The 24,431-nt window shown below is 41.2% G+C and overlaps 2 protein-coding genes across 2 annotated transcripts; one reads left to right on the top strand and one right to left on the bottom strand.

The window, feature by feature from the left end:
* Positions 1 to 13: 13 nt before the first annotated feature.
* On the top strand, positions 14 to 16,339 carry nudt6 (nudix (nucleoside diphosphate linked moiety X)-type motif 6). Its single transcript, XM_085360321.1, is given in 5 exon segments — positions 14 to 337; positions 1,075 to 1,278; positions 12,340 to 12,395; positions 15,203 to 15,257; positions 15,618 to 16,339. Coding segments are annotated over 5 exon segments (987 nt in total). The 5' UTR covers positions 14 to 84; the 3' UTR covers positions 16,037 to 16,339.
* fgf2 (fibroblast growth factor 2) lies at positions 14,205 to 24,431 on the bottom strand. Its single transcript, XM_085360308.1, has 3 exons — positions 23,825 to 24,431; positions 21,131 to 21,234; positions 14,205 to 17,688 (listed from the first exon to the last, which is right to left on the bottom strand). Exons 1-3 carry the CDS (start codon positions 24,000 to 24,002, stop codon positions 17,503 to 17,505), a joined length of 468 nt encoding a protein of 155 aa, XP_085216434.1. The 5' UTR covers positions 24,003 to 24,431; the 3' UTR covers positions 14,205 to 17,502.

The raw sequence follows: 24,431 nt of genomic DNA, 5'->3' as shown, positions 1-24,431 counted from the left end.
CGCAACTGTACTAGACAGCTCGTTTACCGGCTGTCAGCTGAATATATTCTGCTTTTATTCGGTTACTTATCGTGTTACGGTAATATGGCTGGCTGTACCTTTGTTGCCAGACTTTTGCCGTTGGCGAGAGGCCGCTTTTGTAATAACATGTCTCTTCCCGTACGCACAGCTACCCGTGCCTTTTCCTGCACTTTAACTTGTTCACAGCTTCAGCAAGTCCACGGGGTCAGCGCTTTAACGGGGAAAGTGGACCGATTCGGTGGAGTGACAGTGAACCTGGCTGAGGTCGGACTGCCGGGTGACATCAGCGAGAGCTCATTCAGCGGTTTACTGCAAGGTTTGTCGCCCTGAACTCTGGCTGCTGTGTAGGAGGAGAGGGAAGGCAATGCGCGCATCCTGTTTACCCCAAAAGCTCTTAAATCATCAACCTGTCTTAACTAGTGGTCTGACAGTTATCTATAATAGGCCGGTACTGTTTGTACATAAGGTATTATATATTTAATGTTAAATTGCTCATAGCATCTAAGCCAAGGGAGCATGTCTGGGGTATAAAATGTTTTTAAAATATGTTCTGTGTTGTTTCTCCGAGCAAAAGCAATATTACTTTTAAAACATTGATACTATTGTTATTACATTGCAATTACTGAAAGTTCATCTTCGGGGGTTTACATGTTTTCATATGGTTCGTCTTTATTTTTTCAGCTCTCCCTTTCATTGAGCCAGCACTCGCTATCTTACTTAAATGTAAAATGAAAACTCTCAATGAGCAATTAAAAATGTCCCTTATCTATTTTTGTGGCTGCTTTAATCCAGTTAGCTGTTTTTCAGTTGTCCATCTTTAAACTCTACTCACATGAAAACTACTTCCACCAGAAACGTGTCTGCTGTTTGTCATTCTCTCTTTATCTTTTCACATCTCTCTCTTGAGATTGTCTTCACAATTCAATTAGGTGCAAATGCCTTTTAAAAGCTTTTCACTTTTTATTATGTCACTTCTGCAACATATTAACTGTTTCTTTATGTACTTTATAGTTTATGGGAGATACAAAATTAAACTGTATCTGAACTCTGCAGATTCTTTAGCTCAGTGGAAAGCAGAGGGGAAGGCAGCAGTGTGGCTTCGAGTACCCATCTCGCTGAGTCGATGTGCTGCCGCCGCCTCGGCTCACGGCTTCACCTTCCATCATGCCAGAAACGACTACGCCATGCTGGCTCTTTGGCTGGGAGAGGGGGAGAGCAGACTTCCAGGTTTTGCAACTCACCAAATTGGAGTGGCAGGTAGAGATTTCTGCCCTGAAAGTTAGGGGGGGGAAACTCCTCTTGACTCTGGAAGCAGTTTTTACAGGAAAAGTCTCACCTGAGGTCCTTTTATTACCATTACAGTAAACTACAGTGGCTACAGCACATGTCTCAAAAATGCAAAGTGATTCAGTGGGCCAGAACCCACTGGAAACCATAAGACTGAGTTATAAGAGAGTTACGAAGTGGACCTTTGGTTAAGATTATCCAATCAAACCAGTGGGTTCAAAGAGTAATAATATATATGCTAAAATACAGATAAAGTGTGGGTAATAATTATTTGACCCCTGCTGAATTTGTAAGTATGCTCAGTTACAAAGAAATGAACATTCTCTCAGTTTTATGGTAGTTTCATTTTAATGGAGAGAGACAGAAAATCAGCCAGAAATAATGAAAAAACACAAATTACATAAAAAATGTAAACAGATTTTTATGTCACAGAGTAAAATAAGTATTTGATCTCCAAGCAAAATATGACTTAGGGCTTTGTGGAGAAATCCTTGTTGCCAAGCACAATGGTAAGACGTTTGTTTGTTGGTCACAAGGCTTCCACCCATCTCAGGAGGGATGTTGGCCCACTACACCTTTAAAGTGCTGTGAAAAAGGTTTTTTTTTTCTTTAAAAACATATTTTACACACTTACATGTTTCATACTGTGAAACAAATTATAATGATAGACAAAGATAACTCGAGTAAAGTGATGATTTAATTTATTAAGAGACAAAAGCTATCCAAACATACGTGGCGCTATGTGAAAAAGTAAAGCTAAAAACTGGTTGCGTCACCCTCGACAACAAGAACTGCAATCAAGCATTTGCGAGAAGTCTTTCTTTCACAATGAGTCTTTCACATCGCTGTGGATTTCAATCTAATGAAATCATCAATTAAAAACTATTTTGTATTTATTCAAAATGCCCTTTTTTTCTTTGTCTAACATTACATTTTTTTGATGATTTGAAACATGTAAGTGTGACAAAAATGCAAAAAAATAAGATCTCAGGAAGGTGGCTGACATTTTTTCACATCACTGCATTTACGGCCACTCTGTGGAAGTTCTCTTTCAAACATTCGTTTCGGTTTCTCATTATGGGGAAAACTCTCTCAGCGTTGTCCTCAGAAGCCTCTATGGCATTACTCCAGCCAGCATTGGCTGGCACTTGTGACGCTTGCGCCAGGGAGGTGCCACCCTCCCCCCTATAAAAGGGTGTGACGCAGCGTCACCCGTCATTCAATTTCCTCTTCTCGCTTCTTAGAAACCTCATTTCTCCTGACTGTCAGCGTTAGTGCCTGCTTAACTTTCCACTCGAGCAAGCTAACACCTTGGTCACCAGGTGCTAGTACGGCTCGCTTTTCCGGTTGCCTGTTCTTCACTACAGAGCCAGATTGGAGAGTGTGTTAGCTGCCATCACACACCTAGCACAACAGTTAGCTGACCAAGCTAACTGTCCTTGCTACACATGGTCACCAAGCCAAGTACCACAAGAGCTAGCCACCACACTAGCCAGGTCATACTAGCTCACCATAGCTACCCGACCGATTTAAAAAAAAAAAAAAAAAAAAAAAGATCAGCGTTAGCTGTCCAGCCATTCCAAGCTACACCAAGGTTCCTTAATATGGCAGACTGTAAACCGCTGCCCAGAATTTGTCCCTGCAGATGCGCAATCTCAGGTTCAGATACACATGAGGCTTGTGTGATGTGCCTCGGGCTGCAAAGCGCCCACACTGGGTTCAGGCAAACTCTGCGCTTGCCTTTGTCGAAGGCTAGCCCACCAGGCTAGCCTGTCGAAGAAGGACCCAATGCTGTCTCCAATTGGCGCACCGATGGAGCACACTGAGTCAGCCACACCAGGTACCAGCTGGGGCAACGAGATGGATATCATCCTCCAGCTGGTGGACAGTGCTAAGGTCAGCTGTGAAGCTATGCTGTCTGATTCCCTGAAGGATAATGACGAGCTACTCATAGAATCCTCTGAGGGAGCATCGTAACATCTTGTTCAGACGAGGATGACAACGTTTTCTTTGCCCCTTCTGGTCAGAATACTGCGACACAAGGTCTGATTGTGATAACCCCGGCACACAGTCACACAGGTATGGAGCTATTTGCAAAACAGGCAGCTGAAAAGTTGGCAGTCCCATGGCCCACAGTGACAACGGAGACCTCCACCTCAAGGTACAAGGTTAAAAGGCTCCCTAAAGCAAAGCGCACTACTAAGCAGGTACTGCCACTTATCCCCGAATGCATGGACAAGGTCATACGCTGCTGGGCAAAGCCATTTTTGTCACCCAACCCCGTGCAGGGAGTAGTGGCATTTGACTGCGCTGGAACGAAGGAGAAGGGCATCTACCAAATTCCCATAGTGGAGAATCTGGTGGCTTCTCATCTCCACCGAACTTCTACAATCCTCCCTGGTTGACAAGGCGTATAAATCAGTTGCCACCACCGTGAGGGCATTGAACACCTCATCACTCCTGCTAGCCTACTCGGCAGAGCTCCAGGACCAGACTGCTGTGAACCCCGATGCTAGCAAGCTGTGGGAAGAGCTGGGCGTCATTACAGACCAGTGTCTCCACCTTACTAGAGCAGCAGTACAAGCGGCGGGCAGAGCGCTCAGCTCTCAAGATAGCTGAACTTGTTGGGACTTTCGGACAGAGAAAAACGTGACATTCTGGATGAAAGCATCAACCCCACTGGGCTTTTTAGGGACCACCGTTGCTACCATGCAAAGATTGTGTGAGGAAAAAAAGAAAGAGGGAAGGGCCCTGCAGCTGTGTCTCCCTAGGAAGACCCAGGCTGCACCTCCGTCTACGATCGCTCAGGTCACCAGCTGTCCAGCCGGCGTGCCGACATTTAAAATCCCTTGCCGCCCAGCTCCACAGGTTGCGGCCCAGTGTCCCCTAGGATCGCAGAACCCTAAGACCTACTGGCCTAGGAAACACGTCCCACCTGGTGCCGCTCAGGGTGCCCCACCACCAGCCAAGCAGTCAGACCACAAGAAGAAGCAAACTGCCTAACATCTCCCCACAGGGAGATCGGAGCCGGACCAGCCCGGGCTCCAAGTTCACTTCAGGACTCAGTATGGAGAAGTGTGTTCTGCCTCCGTCTTCCAGCGCCTGGGACTCGATTTGGATCCCGCAGAGCACATTCCAACAAAGAGACGAGACACTGTTCAGCTGAGTCAAGCGTGTCACAGTCTCACAAAAGCACACTGTTTATTAAAAACTCACCCCCTGCATCCAGGCATGTTGCCAAGGGCACAGGAAAAATGTGTGAAAAACACAGAAAATATGTTGAAAAACATAATGCCTTCACACCCCCAGGCACCACCAGGGTCGATTTCCTAAGTGGTGTCCGGTCCCATGAACGCTGGTCAAGCACGGGCCACCTGTGCATGCACTTTCGGGTCTGGGCTACAGGACCAGTTTCTGCCACAAGAGGGAGCCAAAGTCCCATGTACTGTGGAGTGCCTGACTTTGGGGCCCCTGTCAGCAAGAATAGAGAGATGGCGAGCTCTTGCTGTGTCAGAGTGGGTTGTGAGAACATTAGAGCGAGGCTACCATTTGTAATTCCCAACCACCCCTCCCAGATTTCACAGAGTGATTTTCTCTCTTGCAAAAGGCGAATCAGCCAGGATTCTGCAAGAAGAAATAACTACCTTGCTATCAAAGGGTGCAGTACAAGAAATACCCGAGGACCAGAGGTAATGAAGCTTTTACTCAAAGCATTTTCTCGTGCCCAAGAATGGAGGGGGACTACATCCGATACTGGACCTATCAGCATCTGAGGTCATACAAATTCAGGATGTTGACAACCACCACTCTGCCGCATGTAGTGCACCCAGGCGATTGGTTTACATCAATAAACCTGAAGGACGCATATTTTCACATCCCTATTTACCCGCCTCACAGAAAATTCCTGAGATTTGCGTTTCAGGGCAGAATGTATGAGTACCAGGTTGTGCCATTTGGTCTCCCATAATGGGAAGAGAGCGTACCAGGTTGACAGTGGATCACCTGATGGCTCTGGGTTTCACCATAAACTATGAAAAGAGTGTCCCGCAGCCAGCTCAGGCCATCTCTTTCATAGGAATAGCTCTAAACTCCTTGTACAGAGTGTGTCTCTCTGTGGACAGAGTAAAAAGTGAGCGACAACTGGGACTCACGACAGAGGGCTGCTCATATAAACTGGTTAGAATTGATAGCAGCGTTTCTAGCACTGAGACACTTTCTTTAATTTCTCACACTCTAACCAGAGTGAAAGAGAGAGGGCTAACAATGATATTGATTGCCCCAAGGTGGACGAGGTCCCATTGGTTAGCGGAGATTATGCCCCTTTTGTGGAGCAAACTCTTTCCTCTCCATCTCCGACGAGTCCTAGTCTCCCAAGCCAGGGGGGAGAGTTTTCACCCTCACCCCGAGCACCTCGCTCTGTGGCTTGGCCTGTGAGAGGTTGAATCTGAGGATGGCAGGACTCCCCCCAGGGTGTTATAACCACTATTCACAGTGCTAGAGGCCCCTCCACAAGATCATTGTATGAGAACAAGTGGAGGGTATTTGAGGAGTGGTGTGGAAAGTCTCACACTCTCTCCTTTCAGTGCTCTGTGACAACAATTCTCTCCTTTCTCCAGGAATTGTTAGATACTTTTCCACAATTAAAGTATATCTAGCTGCCATTTCAGCCTGTCATGTGGGCTTCGTGGATGGCCCAGTGAGCCATCACCAACTAGTCTACCGTTTTATGAAAGGGGAACAACGGCTCCACCCGGTGTCTAAATCTCTTGTCCCCACATGTGCTGGGGGCCTTTGTGCCCAAAAATCCTCATCTCCAATCCACCCCATTGGAGCTGGAAGCTTTTTGCCCTCCTGGGTTTTAAATGCACCTTAGAACACACATGCATCAACACTAAAATGAGTGGGTGGAGGGAGGTTTGGAGTCTTCTCTCACCCCCGTTCTCTGCGGCCTGCTGGAGCGGGGGGGCTAGGAGGAGGAGTTGGCCGTCGGACTGGGGTCTGGAATGTGGGGCCTCCCTGCTGCTGCGGAGTCGGGGCGGTCTGCTTCTCCCCACCGCAGGGAAAAGGGTAACACCACCTGGGTCTGGGTGCATTTCCCCCCTCCAGGGGCAAGGGTACCTAGACCCGGTTCGTAGAGTAAGCTTGGGGAGTGTGATCGTGTGTACAGCGTCTCTTTATGTCTGTCTCCACGTTGGTTGAGTGTGGAGTAAGTGCATATGAGAGCATGAGGGTGGGAATGGATGTTTGTATCTGTGTGTGCCTGTATGTCTGTGTCTATATGTCAGGTTGGGTATCAGACGCCACCTCTCTGGGGACATCTCAGGCCCTCCAAGGTTTGGAGGCCTATCTCCCCCCACCACCACTTCCCCTGCCGGTGGCGGACCCCCTCAGACATCGGTGCGTTGGTGGTTCTTTGTGTCCGGGGGTGGGCGTCCAGGTACACACCGGCTCACTCCTTGGCGGCCGCTTATCGGGGCCTGGAGCCTGGGGCTCGCTCGGGCCACTTCGGAGGTGGGGTGCCCCCGGCCTCTCGGCCTGGGGCTCGGTCACTCAGGCACAGCTGGCTGCTGGCGGAGCCCCTCTGTTGGTCTTCCTTGGTCTCTTGTGTTCTGAGGGCCTCTGGATGTCTGGAGTTTTGATCTCCTCCATACCTGCTTCATGCCCTGGAGGACGGGGCTGTGGCTCCTACCTCAAAGCACACTGTGCGCTGTCGATCTTACGTGCTGCACAATAATGTTTAATATTTAGTATTTACTGTCATATTCCCATATATCATCGTGATGTTGTTTATTCTATTACTCTCGTTTTCTTCTGCTTGTTTTCTTTTTTCTTTCTCAGGGGTGATCCAGGTGATCGATATATGCATTTTTTTTTCTCTGCTTATTCTGTTGGTTTTTGTTTTTTGCCCTTCTCCCCCGTCCCCCTTTTCAGCTGTTTCTCTTTCCCTCTTTCTTTCTCCCCTTCTTTCCCCCAGTCAAGTCTGTCCTGTATTCAGCAAGTGAAAATAAAATAAACAATAAAAGGTGAATCAAATGGACCATTACGGCAAGGCTGGGATGGTCAATTTGGTAAAGTAAATCCGTTGGGCATCTTTCTTCGCCTTTAGACAATAATTCTGATGGCAAAAGAGCCAAACAGGACAGGCAAAAAAATAAAAATAAAATAAGAAGCTTTTTGCCTCCTCCTGTCTCCTCCCCTGAACAGGAGCACCTACATGCTCTCTGTCCAGTTAGGGCTTTGTGTACCTATATAGAGAGAACAAAGGCTTTCAGGAGGTCGGATCAGCTGTTTGTTTCCTGGCCTAAACCACATGTTGGGAAGCCCATTAGCAAACAATGCATTTCCCACTGGATTTTTGAGGCAATCCAATTGGCTTATTCCAGCACGGGTCTGTCACTGCACCATCTCTAGCCCACATTGTGTGGGTCCCCACGAGACCTCCTAAGGTGGCGGTCAGTTGTTCAGATGGGCTTATCTGGCAATACGGAAGTCTGCATATCCCCATAGTGAGACACCGAAACAAATGTTTGAAAGAGAACTTGAGGTTACTCTATTCCGTAACCCCCATTCTCTGATAACATGTGTGAGGTGTCTCACAAGGTCACCCTCCTTGCACGAAGTGAGGAAGAGGTGAATTTATCTTGAATGACGGGTGATGCTGCATCACACCCTTTTATAGGGAGGAGGGTGGACCCTCCCTGATGCAAGTGTCATGACTGCTAGCCAATGAGAACGGGGGTTACGGAATAGAGTAACCTCAAGTTTTGTTCTGTCTACTTGAACGTTTGCGTCCACAGTGTGTACTGTATCTTCTCCAGTATGAATTTCCCTGAATTGCCTTTTAGGGAAAAGGACAAGTTGCAGTGAGTCAAACTGGGCAAGTAGAACAGGTGTTTGTTGCCAAAAAAAACCCCTTGTTTTCATTGTTATATGCCAGTGCTGGATTGCACAATGAAATTCAGCAAAGTTCTGGTTATTTCTGTCAAATGTTCTCCTTCAGGCAGAACTCCATCGGGACATCTGACCCTGTGGAATGAATTCAGAATGCATAACCCTTGATTCTCTCTGTACAAGTCTGAGGTCCGTGGCAGATGTCCAAGAACAAGTGATCTGGATGATACTTGCGAGGGTCATTAAACAAAATAGCCGTAGAGCTGGAACCAATCCAGAAGTGTACACATTTAAATAAATAAAAATTTTTAGGTTTTCTGAGTAAAGCTGCTGAACTATTTGATCATATCTTGTCGCCTCCTGGTAGTTTTTACATCAACCTCTCAGTGGAAAGAGTTTGTGCTGTGAAAGAGAGAATCTCATCTGTGGATGATTGAGCCGAGCACATTAGACCAAATGACAATTGTTATGGACACAAAGTCTATGTAAACCCATCAGCGATGACAACTGCCCTCCGCATTTGTTTCCTAATATGATGAGTGCCTTGCGTGTTGCGAGTGGTTGTGTGACAGAATCTGTCAGATGTGACAAAAGATGTAAAAGTGTTGAAAAATCAAACTGTATTCTGCTGTCACTTTTAAATCACTTTTAAATAGCTAAAGCTGGAGTAAACTGTGACCTACATTTGGTGCTAACACAAAACACCAGTAGTTTGTTATCATCTTTAAATGGATAAAAGCTTGTTTGTCATTTGGGATTTGCATTTTTTAACTCTGGCTCATTTCACTTACGCAAATGGAAATTCACTCAGGACTGACAGTGAAGAGACGATCAACAGGAAAAGGAGTTGCTCAGCCCAAGTGCTAACTTTGTGATTGTCCAGCAGAGGGCAGAGTGCCATTCATACCTTTACCAAAGAGTAGATGCACTTAAAGCATGTCAGAACATGTCCAGAGCATCTTTCTGAGGAATGGGGACCAGAAACTCCCTTTTTTAGATGCCAGATTTGTTTGATGATGAAACTGGGTTCAGGAATCTGAAATACACAGCTGTTTAGATTCCAGTTTCCTTATGTGTGTGCTGACTGTGGCTCTTGATTATTTTCACAAAGATACAGCAATAGGGCCAAAAGTATAACTCGTGATTGGAAAGCAGTCATCCATTAAATCCTCTGTCATCCATACGCCTGATGTCCTGCCAGACTCAGATTTTACCCAATAAGAGAGTAAAAAGGTTATTTTTCACAACTGGTTCTTATCGTAGTTTTGGCCAGTACCCCAAAACAGTACTCACTAATAACACTGTCAATTAATGTCAGAAGTTATTTGAAAGTCATAATGGCCTTGGCTTTGACCCCTAACAAAAAACAAAAGAGTGAAAGTTACTGGGAAAAACACAACTGTTTTTCACATTGCAGAGCCTTTGATTAAATCTCTAAGATAACTACAAAGGTGGGCAGGGACACTTTAGTGTCTCCTCTAAACCTGTAGTAGTCTCTTCATTTTGTAGCTTGTTATTTAGGCAGAGGTTTCAGTTCCTTTTTATTTAAGCTAGGAAATTCACTTTGTTCAGCACACTTAGCAGAGCCTTTTTTCAGTGGTCCAGGTAAACTAATTTCCATGTCTCTGTGATGCAGTGGAAAAACACTTATAGGGCTCAAATTAACTGCCACTCTTCAATATATGTTTTTATTTCATATTTGTAAGTATTTTTTTAATTTCCATTGGGAAGGGAATTTGATTCTCCCTAATCAATCGCTACAGCGGCACCAACCTGAATCAAGCATTATTTTACATTAACATTGATGCCAAGTTTTATCTGTAGAAGAGGTAATCACAAGTAAACAACAATGCTGGGTGATTGTCTTGTTACTCTTTCCTTCTTCCTCTTCTTAGTTATTTCTCCTGCTTTTTCCTCCTTGGTTCCAGGATACAGTTTGAAGACGCTTGCCAACTGTTTTATATTTAAAACTTAGTGGGCTTGAAGCTCAGATTCATAATGACCTCATAATGTAAAGATAAGAGCATGAACCTGTAATTGTTTGCGATACCAAAGAGTAGTAGACAGTAGACAAAAATGTGTGAAATATGAAGTAAGTGGCTCAAAGTTTAACTATACAATTAAGTGATAAACAGTTTTTTCTATTGAATCCACAGGGTTTTTTTTGTCTCGTACTGTAATTCTTGCTCCCCGCTCCTCATGACCATTTTATTTCTTGGACTGAGGGCTAAATAATGATAGCCTCCTTTAGCAGAAACCAGGCCTCCTCCTGCGCCATATGGCACAGGGACTGGGGATGACATCAATTTCCACTTGGAAGTCCAAGTCAAGCCTTTAGCAAGACACATCCCTCTTTACGCATCTGTGACATTCATTTGAGGAGGCTTGTCTTGGTCGGTCAGACAGAGCAACCGGAAAAGAAAGTGGCTCATTTTTCCTCCTCCTCCTCAACTGTCAGCAGCGCATAACTGCCTTGCTTAGTCACTAGCTGCTGAGAAACATCAGAGAAAAACTGTAAATGTTGAAGTCGGATGTCCACAAATTTCTCAGCTGAGTCACTCAGACTTTGTAACTGTAGAAAGTAAAGCAATTTGCTGTTCCACAGAAACAATTTTTAGTTAACCTTGTGTTTTTGGAAATTGTCTGAGTCTTGGTCTTGTTCATTTAGAAGATTTGCAGTTCATTAAAATTTGTTGTTTTCAGGAGATATTCTATATGTATGGCTAGTATTACTTTAAATTTAGTGCCGATGAGTAATCAGCTGATGTCAAGATTTTATACATTATCAATAGATCGCATCAATCCTTGTGTCTGACAGGTGTTCCTCATAAGGCTTTCTGCCCTGTAAATTTGCTGTATTTGGTACTGTCATCATTTTTTGAAAAAAAAAGTGTTATTCAGAGTTGTTGGTTGTTTTGTTTTTCTTTAACTGGCCACTAAACCAGCAGCTACACTGTAGACTAACCATTCAAAAAATTACATCATAATTTGGTAATTTAATAAAATTACCAACTGGTTACATTGTGACAAATCTAAAGCTCTAAAGTTGCAAAGTAACCACTTTTTGGGCGACGTTATATTGATCTTTTATAGCTAATGACGTAAACACAACGTAAATATATCAAAATAATGCTATTGCAGTTTTTTGTCAAACACAGTTTACATTTTTTATACTGTAAATAGAACATGTTACAGTTTATTTTTATTATTCTTTTTTATTGTTTTTTAAATTGCTGCTAAACTAGACACAAGAGATGACTAGCATGTTATTACTGTCTTGCCCCGAACAATTGTTCTCTGCAGCAAAGCTTGTGATATGTTTCTTTATCTTGTCACTACATTACTGGATGTAATTCAGTATAATTGTGGGTCCTGATCTGTGGCTATAGACTGATTCAGATGTTTGCAGTGTGGGACCTCAATAATGTCAGTGCATACTGTAAATTCCTTTAGGATAATTACCTTTACAGTTTGCCATCCATCCATTTTTTTCCACTTATTCAATTCAAGTTTACAGGAGCGCCTCAAGCCTAATGTAGATGTTACAGGTGGAGCGGCAGGGTACACTGTAGACAAGTTGCCAATCTATCACAGGGCTAACACATAGTGACAGACAAGCAGATCGCATACAGTCAGTGTTAAGAGTCACAAATTAATCTAGCCCCACGCATGTCCTTGAACTGTGGCATGTTGGAGTACACTGAAGGAACACATGGCAGAACATGCAAACACACAGAAAGGCCCTGGACTGGATTTAATCCCAGAACCTCCTTGCTTTGAGCCAACAGTGCCAACCACCTCAAGTCATTACAGTTTTAGTTCACCAAATTACTCAAATCTTCAAGCTTGTCCAGCTCAGCAGCCCAGACTGTTACCATCTTGATGTATTTGTAGGTCAGAGATTTGAAGCAAAACAGAAAACGAACAAATCAGTCGTCATCTTCTGAAACCTGACAGCGGCCTTCTTCACCACATGATGCATGTGTTATGTGTCCAACCAAATGATTGGTTTTGTGCCAGTCTACCACCACATTTTGCTTAAAATTATTACGATTTATATGCAAAATGTGAACCAGCATATAGGGACACAGGTGCTTGAATAATATATAAAATTAATGTCTGACTGATTGTTTTGTCCAGGTGCAGTTGTTGATGAGTCCAGTGGAAAGGTCCTTGTTGTCCAAGACAGAAATAAGGTATCTGTTTGACTTTATTATTTAAATGCGCTATACACCTTATATCTACACATCTTATATCCTCCTAAAAGCTGATCTGTCCAATATCAGTCACACAAATGAACCACTGATGGATCAGTCATGCTGCTGTTAAAATGTGGATGATTAGTATTTGTTTATTTAGTAACTTGGGCCTCTGTTGACTCAAACCTTGGCTGGAAATCCATTCACACTTAACATAGCTCAACACAAAATTAGCTGACCTCAAGCAAACATGATGTTTACATGAGTTGAATGCACTCAAACAGTTCTGTGTGCGTCTGTAAGCTCTCACAGAGCCCTGCTGTAGTGCTCATGGTGTTTTGAAGTTAACTTACAACAGGCCTCTTTTGAATCCTCTTCGACACAGCTTTGTTTGCATTTTCGGTCAGCCCAAACAAGATTGCTGGCAATTTTGAAAAGTGATTGTGTAATGTTGATGTCATTTGGGAACTGTTACTCTCATAAGATGTCCTTTATAAGATGTTAAGACCTTTTCAAATAAGCAGCCTAAACTAGTGGAAAATCTGATGTCAGGTAGTTTTGATCTTGAGCATACTATGTAACCATCATGGTCAGTTAAAAAGAAACCAAAATGAAATGCAGGACAGCAACAGCCAACTTCCTGAACTTAAGGTTTCAAACCAAAGTCTGACATTATGGTGGCTGTGTACATCTTTTATTACAGTATGTGGTATTTTTCTTGTAATTAATAGAGACAGGTTCATACATTAAGATTGTCAAATATAAGGTCCTGGGCCCAAAAGCGGCCCAGCAAAGACTCCTATTCAGGCCACTGGATGGCATTGGAAAAAGTCGATGGCATACATTTTTGCCAATTTAGAGTTTTCTGGTAGCATCTTATTACAGCTCAGTGGTAACAGTAGGGTAACAAGGCAGAAACGAGAATGTATATAGAGAGTTTAAACTGTAATAATCTCATCGTAAAAATGTAATATTGACTGATGTTTAGGCATATTTGGATAGTATTACTATATTATAATGCTTGAATTAATCCTACATTAGGTTCCGAACATTCTAATTTGTTTAAAAGCAATACTGTAAATATTATATGTAATGTCTGGATTATTAAATGGAAACATCTGTAGTAGTTTCTCTGTAATGAGCAGAAAACGGCTGCAAAATGCAAAGCCGCCTGTTTCTATTTGATAACATATCATATTATATGTTAGACAGATAAAAAGTGCTATCAGTTTTCCTCCTGATGAAGTCCTCTGTGAAGTAATTAAGTAATACAGAAACAATTAGGTGACATTAGAGTTTCTGTTTTTTCACTACTATCTACTATATATTTTGACATTTTCAGCAGCTTTGCAGATAATGTCAGTATTACCTGTGCTGGCATGCCACAAAACCAGCACATGAGCATGTTTGTTCCACAAACATTAACTGCAACACATGTACCATTGTTCACTGTCAAAGCAAAGTGGCAAAAGGCTGGACCTCTACATGCAAAAAACATCTCTCAAATGTCTGCTAGAAATAAAAGAAGTGATCAGTGCCAAACCCAACAGAAACTATTGCAGTCCTGATCCAAGAGGTTTGACCTATGTATGCAAGATCCAGATTTATTAACCCAGTTATTATACTGAGGTATAGGTACAAATATTATATTTAAAACATTTCTTTTAAGTTAAGAAACAGATCTTAACATATCCATATGTTGCATTATAAATGACAGATTTTGCTTACATCTAACATGTGCACCAGTCTACAGTCATGGGAGCATGTAATGTATTTTGTCCCAAAGCAGAGACGAGCAGTTAGTGGCCTGGAAGTGTAGAGAGTCTTCTATCTCCTCTTCCCCTGCTCCTCCTCCTTCTTTCCTCCTCCCTATCGAGCTGTTTACTGGAAACGAGCTTTATAACAGTCTGGCCCTTTGGCAGTAGAAAGTTCCTTACAGGCCGAGTCTGTTCAGAGCATGCTAAGGGTTATGAACTTCCTGAAAAGAAACCAAACTTTATCACTCTTGGAGGACAACTTACATATTCCCAGTGGGCTCAAGGTAATTATATCCATCAGGGAGCTGAATGAGGTAATGGTAAGAGTGTTTAACCATCATGCAATGACATTTACGCAGCATTTCTCGGTAGATTTAGTGTGAACAGATTGCGTACGGTCAGCATTCTTACAGCACTTCTTTGGAATGATTTTACATTCCGCTGCATGTCCTTCTGTGGGGAAGAGAGAGACGCTCGACTTTTTAAGAACCTCAACAATTATTGTTACACAAAGTCTCTTTATTTCTTTCTACCAGCACACTTTAGAAACCGTTCCAAAAATATAGCATTTGGTTTACAATACATGAAAATAAATGCCGTAGTGCATTTGTGTTCCTCACAAAGAGAGGATCTGCAAGGGAAAAAAAGCGCAGCACATTCTTTAAGTAACTACAAAAATATATATACACAGACATCATAATTTAACCAGCAGCATACTGTCATTAAATATCAAAGGTAAGTGGTGAAACAGTTGTGGAAGACATACTTCACCACAGCAAATGTAAAAGTCTCCAGAGTGAGGAAATAAATCTAAAACATAACATGAAAGGATGCTCAGACTGGAGCATTTCTCATCTCATTATTACAGCTTGATCCATGGTCATTTTCTAACAGAGGAAACAAAATGTGGCATTATTAAGTGACTTTAGACTAAGACTGAAATAGACCTTGTTGCAGTGTACATGTTGATAATTATCTAAGATACATTTACAGCAGTGCCATATATCACAATTGAAGTTAAATTTGAACTTTGCTCTGGAATTTCAGACAAAGAATGCTTGGAAGTTTCCCGGTGGTTTGTCTGATCCAGGAGAAAATATTGGTGAGTGTCACGCTCAACAGAGCAAAAGAACTAATACAGTACATGTAGCTAAATTCTTTGGAGTGTAACATTATACTTAAAGATGATACATATACATTCATTTGAACTATACAAAATAAGGCACATGATATATATGCAAATTCTTCAAATTCACCTTTTCTTTTAAAAAGCAGCTTTAAAATTATGTACATGACCCAACCCGAAAAGCAGCATCAAATGTTCAAAAATATATGTGTATTTTCCTTTTTCCCTTCTTAACGCCATCTGCAAGGTAATACTGACAGTGGAATTGGATCATCGTTCCTAGATCAAAGTCTTTTAAATGCCTCCATGTATAAATGTTAAATAAATCTTTCTCAGGTACGACTGCTGTTCGTGAAGTGTTTGAGGAAACTGGTGTTCGCTCCGAGTTCAGATCTCTGCTAAGTATCCGGCAGCAGCACAACCACCCCGGTGCCTTCGGCATGTCTGACATGTACATCATCTGCCGGCTGAGCCCGCTAACCTACGAGATCAACTTCTGCACTCAGGAGTGTCTACGCTGCGAGTGGCTGGACATCAGCGAGCTGGCCAAAACCAGCGAGACCACGCCCATCACCTCTCGCTTAGCCAGTCTTCTGCTTCATGGCCTGGAGCACGGCTTTGATAAGATTGACCTCAACATGGAGGAGCTTCCTGCTGTTTACTCTGGGAGGTTTTACCAGTTATATTACAGACAGCTTCCCATACTGAAATTATAGGAGCTCCACAGATCACCTCATTGTAGCCAGATATGGTGAAGCACGGTTGTCACCATTAGTCAAATATTAAAAATGTATTTATAGCTGGACTGTTACTTTTGAAGAATTACAGTGTAACCGGTTGGATTAAAAACACACTGCAAATTTTAGGATGCTTTTTGCATCTGCATTGCTGCAGTTTTAAATGTTTTATTTAACACGTCTTGGTGGCCATGTTCAAAACCCAAAGTTGGCGGTCTTGTAATATGTATTAATCAATGATAAAAAATGACATCACTGTCAGAGATAAGTGGTGACTTTAGCTAATTTTATCTTGGTTCCAGTTTCATTTCAGAAATGGGAGGGGGTATATGGAGGAAAAAACTGCCAACTTTGTAAGTCAAAAATGAATTCTTTACCACCCAAACAACTGCCAGCAATGAATATAGGTTTTCCTCTCCATGTTGGTCATTTACATCAGCGGTCTCCAACCCCCGAGTCGTAGGGTACCGGGCCGCGAGAGTTCAGGCTCGGGTGTGAAATTTATGGTTTTCAGGGGTTTTATCGGTTTTTATAGTTTTTTTTTATTTTTATTGTTTTTAGCGTTAACTCTGTTTCTCTGGGTCTTTTACCATGTGTTATGAATACATTTTTTTTGGTACCGGTACTGGTTTTATTTTGTTGTATTTATCCGCGACGCCTTAAAGGCCGGTCTGTGAAAATATTGTCAGACATAAACCGGTCCGTGGCGCAAAAAAGGTTGGGGACTGCTGATTGACTTTTTCACAGTCAGTAATATGGTGATGACAAGGCAAAGCAATGTCTTTAAAATGTTGTGCTGGGATTTAAAGGTTGTGTTTCTTGCCGAACAAGCACAATCAACAGCCAATAATACAACAATTCACCAAGTCAACACTTATCTATTTAACAGTCCAAGTCCTACGTGTTCAAAAGGAGAAGAAATGCTTGGGTTTTGCTTTTAGTGTTTCTTCTTCTTTTAATTCAAATTTTATATTTTTCAGACTTCTATAATACAGTTAGATTATTGTCGGATTTAAACGTGTTTTCTTATTTATGAAAACACTCAAATATGCAGTATATTACCAACACCCTGCACTTAAACCCAGACTCCAACTTAGACTTTCATTAGGTTAAGGTTGAGCAGATAGCTGTTTTGAATCCTTATGGAGAGAGTTATGTTAATTATTATTTTTTTTAAAAACCCACTGTGTTGTACTGCTGTTTAACTGAGATGCACTAGGCAGCTGGCTCCAGTTGGTTGGTCTACAGTAAAATTCTGGTTAATAATAATAGTAATAATAATATTATAATATAATAAAAGGTATGACTATATGGTGCTAATTTTAAAGTGAAGCTGAATAATTTCAGACATGTTTATGATAAAATAATAACTGTTAGGATCTAACAGTAAAGCTTCACAGCTATTTTGGGCAATGCTGATGGCTTGCTTCATTGCCGTCACATCTTTTCATTCAGACATCAGTATCTCTCACTCTGAGCCCAGATTAGCATTTAGCAGACATTGGGAGAAAGAGAATTGCCTTTTGACCCGGTCCAGTTTTGCTTCCAGACTTGTACTGGCCAGTCCGCTTCAGCGCCACGTACATGTTTGGGTACTTCCTGGAGCGGTAGGTGTTGTAGTTGTTGCTCTCGAGCCGCTCTAAGAAGTAGCACTCATCTGTTGCTCTTCTCTGTAGAGAAAGACACAGAAGAATAATGCAAATAAAATATAACTGTTATGCTGTCTGCAGTGGATTTAACTGTGCCGCTTAGGTATAATTTCAGGGGCTGCAGATTAGAAAGCTACTGGGACACAGTGCCACCTAGTAAACTTAGATCAACTCACGAGCTAAGAACCTAAGAAGACTGTGACACTAGTTTGTAATATAGTTTAAGATACTCTGTTTGCTGAGTAGCCTTATCAGTATCCTCTGCTTAAACAGGATTTCTGTATAAAAATCAATCTAAGGGGCATCTTGTTACTTACAGTGGCATTTCATCACATCCTTTATTTTGTATATACATACATATATATAGGAATTTTGAGTGAAAATGTTTACTTTAATATAATTGATTTAATGAAATATGATTGTTTAATATATTCTGTAATTAAGTTTCCACCTAAAATAACTTTGTAACTAAATGCAACCTTTATTTTGACTGTTGTTTATTTACTCTGTGATTTGTGGTAATAAACCCACTTATTTAATAAAGACAGTCATACCTTTCCATGAATATAAGGACAATGTGTGCCGTAGTTGAACCTCACTAAAAATAAACAAGTCACGATGTCAGTCAAAGAGAAACTTGAAATTAACAGGACTCTTATAGGAATCTTATTGGAGAATGCTAAAGATGACAATCTTTAAAGTAAATGGTATGATTCTTGTGTTGCCACGTTGTTGTCCATCTATTTTTACCCAAGATTCTTTCTTAGATTTGTCCTTTGTAGAAAACGTCTGGCCAAAATCATGCTGGGCATTGACTCCCTATGCTCGGTCCAACTAAACCCTTTTGTTTAGTTTCTGTTTTTATTTGACTGTGACTGTGCTGCTATTAGTCAGAAGACATTTTCTGGAACAACAACTCAGTCTACCTGGTTTAATTCACTGTGCAAACCTCCCAATAATAAAATGACTTTGGTCCTAAAAATGTGTTCGTGGAAATGTTTGTAGATCAAAGAATATTAAAACAAGGCACATTCGTAGCTGACAAAAGTGACACCTGTGTGGTCGTTCAGAGATGCTCTTCTGCATACCTTTGTTATAACAAGTGGTTATTTGAATCGTTGTTGCTTTCCCATCAGCTGAAAGCTGTCTGGCCATCTTCCTGTGATCTCTGGCATCAACGAGGCATTTTTGAAGCAGCAAACTGCTGCTACTGGATATTTTGTCACCTTTTTAAACCCTCAATGTGGTAAATATTCAGACCAGCCTGTCTGGCACAAACAATAACGCAGCCTTCAAAGTCACTTAAATTACCTTTCTATTCCAATCTGATGGTCAGTTTGAACTTCAGCAGGTCATCTAACCATGTCTATGTGCCTAAATGCACTGATTTGCTGCTGGATGATTAGTTATACGCATTAATGAGCAGTGGAACAGATGCACCTACAGAATTAACCAGTCAGGGCATATATCTATTAATGTATATATTTGTGCAATAGGCAGTATTTGTTGATCATATGATTCAAAACAAATCTATCAAGATCCCCTCTCTTTCTAGATGACCCAACTCCAAAGCTAGATTTGGCACTTTCCAGACAAAGTGTTACATCAGCGTCAGTGAATTCTAATTTGCTTGACAACGACTGCTTTCACAATCTCTTGGAAGCAAACGGTAGTGCAGAGACCATCACGTGGGTCTTTTATTGAGCAGAGCGATGCCTTGGGTGGCATTCTGCTGCTGTAGCTTCTCATTAGGAGGAGATGCCTTTTGCAAATGACATGGATTTTATACGAGCCTTCACAACCACCAAACCACATCAGTCACCAACAGTTCACACTTCCACAATAAACAGCAACAACTGTGGCAACAGACCAGCATTGGCATGAAACTGGAGTGGTTTACTCACAGCAACGCTGAAACTATAATAGCTTAGTAACAGGGAAAAGTGCAGTTAGGAATCATTCCAAGACTAAATACAAGTAATGCAAGGCAGCATATCTTTAATTAGATTAAATTATCATTATTTATTTATTTATTTTAATATGCATCAACAGTCAACAAAGTAAAATCACTGGTTCTCATTTGTTCTAAAAAAAAACTTCTGCAATTTTTTGTTGCTTTTATTATGTATTTCCAATATTATTATTATTATTATTATTATTATTATTATTATTATTATTAATAATAATAATAATAATAATAATAATAATAATAATAATAATGTCTTTTTTTATTAAAAAATAAGTACTGTTCAATTTTCAGTCTTTCAGACCCAAAATGCTTAATAATTTAAGTATTTTTAATAAAAGCCTGCAGTTATAATAATTCCCAATTATTAATAATAATTATTAACTACTCACATGCAGGTATCCACACTGCTGGATAAATACTCAGTATATTAGTGCATCACTAAAACTATTTGTATGGGTTTTTTTTGTTTTTTTGTTACAAAAAAGGAAACTTTCATATATTGTTTTGGAAGATTTGGCAGAGATGACTTATTTAAATGTGTGCAGTTTATGTCTTTTGCTTATTGATTGCATTGATTGATGCATCTTGTCAGTTGTGCGTAACTGTGGTCTGTCATTGTCCCGGCTTTGTGACCCAGTAGTTTGTGCTTGCCTTGAATTGTTGTTTAATATTATGTCTTTTCTCCTTATATTTCTGAGTTCTCTGTCCCTTAATTTTGTTTAATTTAGTTCCATTTCATGTTTAGTCTGTCTTAGTCTTCCCTCTGTGTTCCACGTCCTCTAGTATCTAGTTTCTTGTGTTAGTTATTTGTGTCTCCCTGGGAAGTCTGTTTTGCCTCCATGTTCATTTGCCTGTTTTCCCAGTCGTGTGTCTATCTGGTTCCTGTGTTCTCTGCTATCTCGCCCTCGTTCTGTGTCTTCCTTGTCTGGTCTCTTATGTTCAGCTTTGCTTCCTCTCTCTCATTATGTCTAGTTTGTTCCAGCTGCGTTTCCACCTGTCACCCATCCTCTCATTATCTTGTGTATTATCATCCCCTCCTTGTGTGTACGCGTCCTGTTTACTTAGTCATGTAAGTTCTAAAGTTCAGTTTAGACGAGTTTTCTGTTGTTTGTGTTTAGTTTCCCGAACTCCAGCAATAAAGCTGTGTGAGTTCTGAATTTATCTCTGAGTCTGCAATTTGGGTCCGCTAACTGCCAGCCACACACACACACACACACACACACACACACACACACACACACACACACACACACACACACACACACACACACACACGACAGTGGTCTACTATTATAATTTGAATGTTTTTAGAATGGGAGGATTTCTTGTCACAGTACTGGAAAATATTTGGTTTCCAAAACACTGCAACCTTAATGCTTCTTGTCACAGAGCTGTGAGTTTAATCAAGTCTGTTTCATACAGATTAGCAAGATCCTTTATGGAACAGAAACAGCACAAGCTTTGTTGATGGAAAGACCGATCCAAGTCACTCACCGCTCCAAACAGTCGTCCGTCTCTGTTCATTGCCAGATATCGGTTTGCACAAATCCCTTTGATGACCACTTCTCCCACTGAGGTTGCCTGGAGTTGAAGCTTTACTGAAGATGAATTAGCAGAGACAGAGAGCAAGTTGTTGTTTAATGATGGGACGTTTAATCAAAGTGTAAAAGTGACTGCTGACTTTAAAAAAAAATGAATTTCTTCATTAAATCACAGCAAGTGTAACAGTGAGCTGTTAGAGAAACAGCTGCAGGTGCATTTCAACATTTGAACTGCAACGAGCAAAAACAGAGGAACGAAAATGCTGTTAAATTAACAAACAATTAAGAAAAAGGAAACCTTGATTAAAGGTTTCCTTTTTCTCATAAACAAGCCCACACACCATTTGAACCATGTGACAAGGTTATGTTTAAAGTCAATGAGCTTTAAGTTGCAAGATTTTCCTGACAAAATATCTGACTCTTATACTAGTAGACATTTTAACTTTCTTACTTTCCTTTCCTTAAGGGAGCCAAAACAGGGACATGCCACTGGGAAAATCACCGCTGAGAGAACTAAGAGTCAGGCAAGTATGCCAAATACCTGGCATGCTCTCATATTTGGGTTTTGTTTCTTTGCCTCTGGACCATACAGGCAAGCGGTACAAAATCAAACCACCACAAAATCAAACAATTCCTGTGACATAACTTATGAATCCTGTAAAAACAGACAGTTACTTTAAAACAATGCATAAAGTCATATTTTGTATGCCAGTTTTCTCTATCAAATACTAAAGTTTTGGGCCAGTGAAGTCTCTGTCTTACTTAAAAGCGCAAGCCTTAAACTCAAATGTAGTTTTTTTTAAACTCATAACATTTTTTACCTGATAAATTCAGTAATATGTATATATTCTTTTCCCCATTTTTTATTTGCATTTTAAATGAAGACAATGAGTCTAATTATGCTGCGTTTAACATCTTTCAAGCATTACATCCAAACATCAGGTCCTGCTTCCTCAGTTGCTGGCAAATGATTTGTTGCTGTGGTTTCCTCTGTATTCATGGCACTGACTGATGCATGTGCCATGAATGAATGAAACATTATTATTAGCACAAATAGTTAAGTTTAATTACCAAAAAACACAGAATGGCATTACATAGTACCTGCAGGCTGTAAGATTGCTTATTCATGATCTTAAATGATTTATTTTTTTATTTCCCTTTTTAAAAAAGAGACATTGTTTTTCTTCATCCAATATATGCTCAGCAATCAAAAAGAATCCAGGGGCCCCTTGAGGTGAATAGGGGATCTCTTTAGAATGAGTCCCCATTAAGGGTAGACACACATCTGTCTATCATTAAGCTAGCTGTTTGGGTGATTCATGTTACAGATCAAAGAGGCAAAAAAAATAAATAGCAATTGGTCTGAATGTACTGTGGTGTGTTCGATGTTCCTTGGATAGATTATGTGCTGAAATTTTTGTGAATGGCGGGAACCTGATCCCCGCTTCTGTAAAGTGTGCTCTGGGGTCTCCTGTTGTGTCCAGTTTGTATCAGAATTGACCCCAAGGTTCTTGGATCAAAAGTCTCTTACACAAAACACAAACGGATGGAGAAGAGTCCCATCTACATTAGCATGGAAATTCTACTCGAGGACCCTAGGATATATTAGGCAACATTTTTCATAACATTTCCTATTCTTACTGGCAGGTTTGTCTGTAGAAGCTGGCAACTCTATCCGACCCTTAACAAAAGGGCCATTGAGGAAGCACAGCTCAAGTCATAATAACTCTTAAGAACTATTTTGGTAAAAAGCTAAACGATTAATACTAATGGCCGTTGTATGACGAAGTGTGAATATATTCCTTCCTTAAACTTTCTCATGTCGTCTACAAGATGAATCTCTCCGGATATTTCATAAACACTTATAATGAAGTATAATTAAACGCAATTGAATTACCGGTATCCTATAAATAGCCTCTCACTCCTTGAACTGGCATCAGGCATTTGTTTGAAATGTCACACTGTACCTTGTGCAATACACTTCCAAGCATCCAAGCATGTGTTTTCCAAGGAAAAATCCAAATTTCATGTTCCTCTCCTCCCCTCCTATTTACAAAAGCTTAGGGCACATTTAATCAGTGACAGTGACGCACTGAGGAATGCTACAGTTGTCCATTAACGTAATCACGTTAATGTTTACCCTTTCTTAAAAAAGGGGGCGCTCAGAATAAATATTAATTCAATGTCGGCACAGATGACTGGTCTGAGGGTAAGATAATTTTTTAACAGGTTTTTATAATAACTTCATCAGCCTCAAAGACGCAGGAACTCTCAGATTTGCTGTCTTTTGTGACGTAAAATATACAGTTAACAGTGTGACTCAGCATGGTGATCTTCATTTGGAGCACTAAAAACATTAAGCATGTTCCATCAGAAGTCCCACTGATGAATAAAAACTGAGGCGTGACTCTTTAGTACTGAGGTTATTATACTTTCCAGAAGGTGACCTACACACATTTGGTTCTTAGTGTTCGCAAGTGGAGAATAATCATAATTCAAATGGAAAATTCACATAATCCCCCTATTATTTATCCACGATATTTAATTTTTTGCTTTGCTCTTTCTTCTCTGTTGCATGTTAAAAACAGAAAATCAAGAAGTGCTGTGTACTGTGTAAAGTGAAAAGAAGGAGACTGGAAGAACTTACTGTGGGGGTCGTTTTTCTCTCGTATTCCATCCACTCCTCCATCAGATTTTATCCTCAAGAAGAAGCCACCATTTTTACAGTACAGCCTTTTAGGGTCCTTGAAGTTCCCAGGAGGAAAACCGCTGCTGCCGCCGTCTTCAGGTGTAGCGGGAAGTGTTGTGATTCCTCCCGTGGCCATCAGGGTTAGGGACGTCGTCTCCTTCTTGAGAAGTGCAGCAGTTCACCGTGGCCTCTCACCTCCTGCTAACTGCTGCCTGTACCCTCTTACCCTCCTCCACACAAACTGATTCTGCTTAACCTCAGAGGTCAGCTTGCTTGAAAGGCCCCCCTCTCAGGGCAGCAAGTGCCCTTTGAGTCCTGAGAATTTGAAGCAGTAACACTTCTACGGACTCCTATGCAAGATCGAAATCTACAATTTGTAGACGCTTGTCTGCCGTTTGTAGAGCTGGCAGCTGCTTTGCCAGTGTACTTTGAGCACACTGGTAGGGGGGATGCATGCAGGTCGCTTCTTTCTTCTACTCTTCTTGCAATGGAGTGTTTAGAGCAGGGCAGCTGGCTTAGATCTGTGTGGAAGGCTTTCCCCTTTGGGCCTCAGTTCGCATGCGCC

Source organism: Diplotaxodon limnothrissa, linkage group LG2 (genome assembly GCF_057381915.1).
Source record: "Diplotaxodon limnothrissa isolate DT_005_m linkage group LG2, D_limnothrissa_male_GT1.1, whole genome shotgun sequence".
Lineage (NCBI taxonomy): Eukaryota > Metazoa > Chordata > Actinopteri > Cichliformes > Cichlidae > Diplotaxodon > Diplotaxodon limnothrissa.
This window is presented reverse-complemented; position numbering and strand designations above follow the sequence as displayed.

Coding starts and splice junctions, on each gene's coding strand:
- fgf2 (XM_085360308.1), bottom strand. CDS start 24,002: ATGGCCACGGGAGGAATCACAACACTTCCCGCTACACCTGAAGACGGC. Junction 21,235..23,824: donor AGAGAAAAACGACCCCCACA/GTAAGTTCTTCC, acceptor ATTCATCTTCAG/TAAAGCTTCAACTCCAGGCA. Junction 17,689..21,130: donor ACGGACGACTGTTTGGAGCG/GTGAGTGACTTG, acceptor CTTTCTCTACAG/AGAAGAGCAACAGATGAGTG.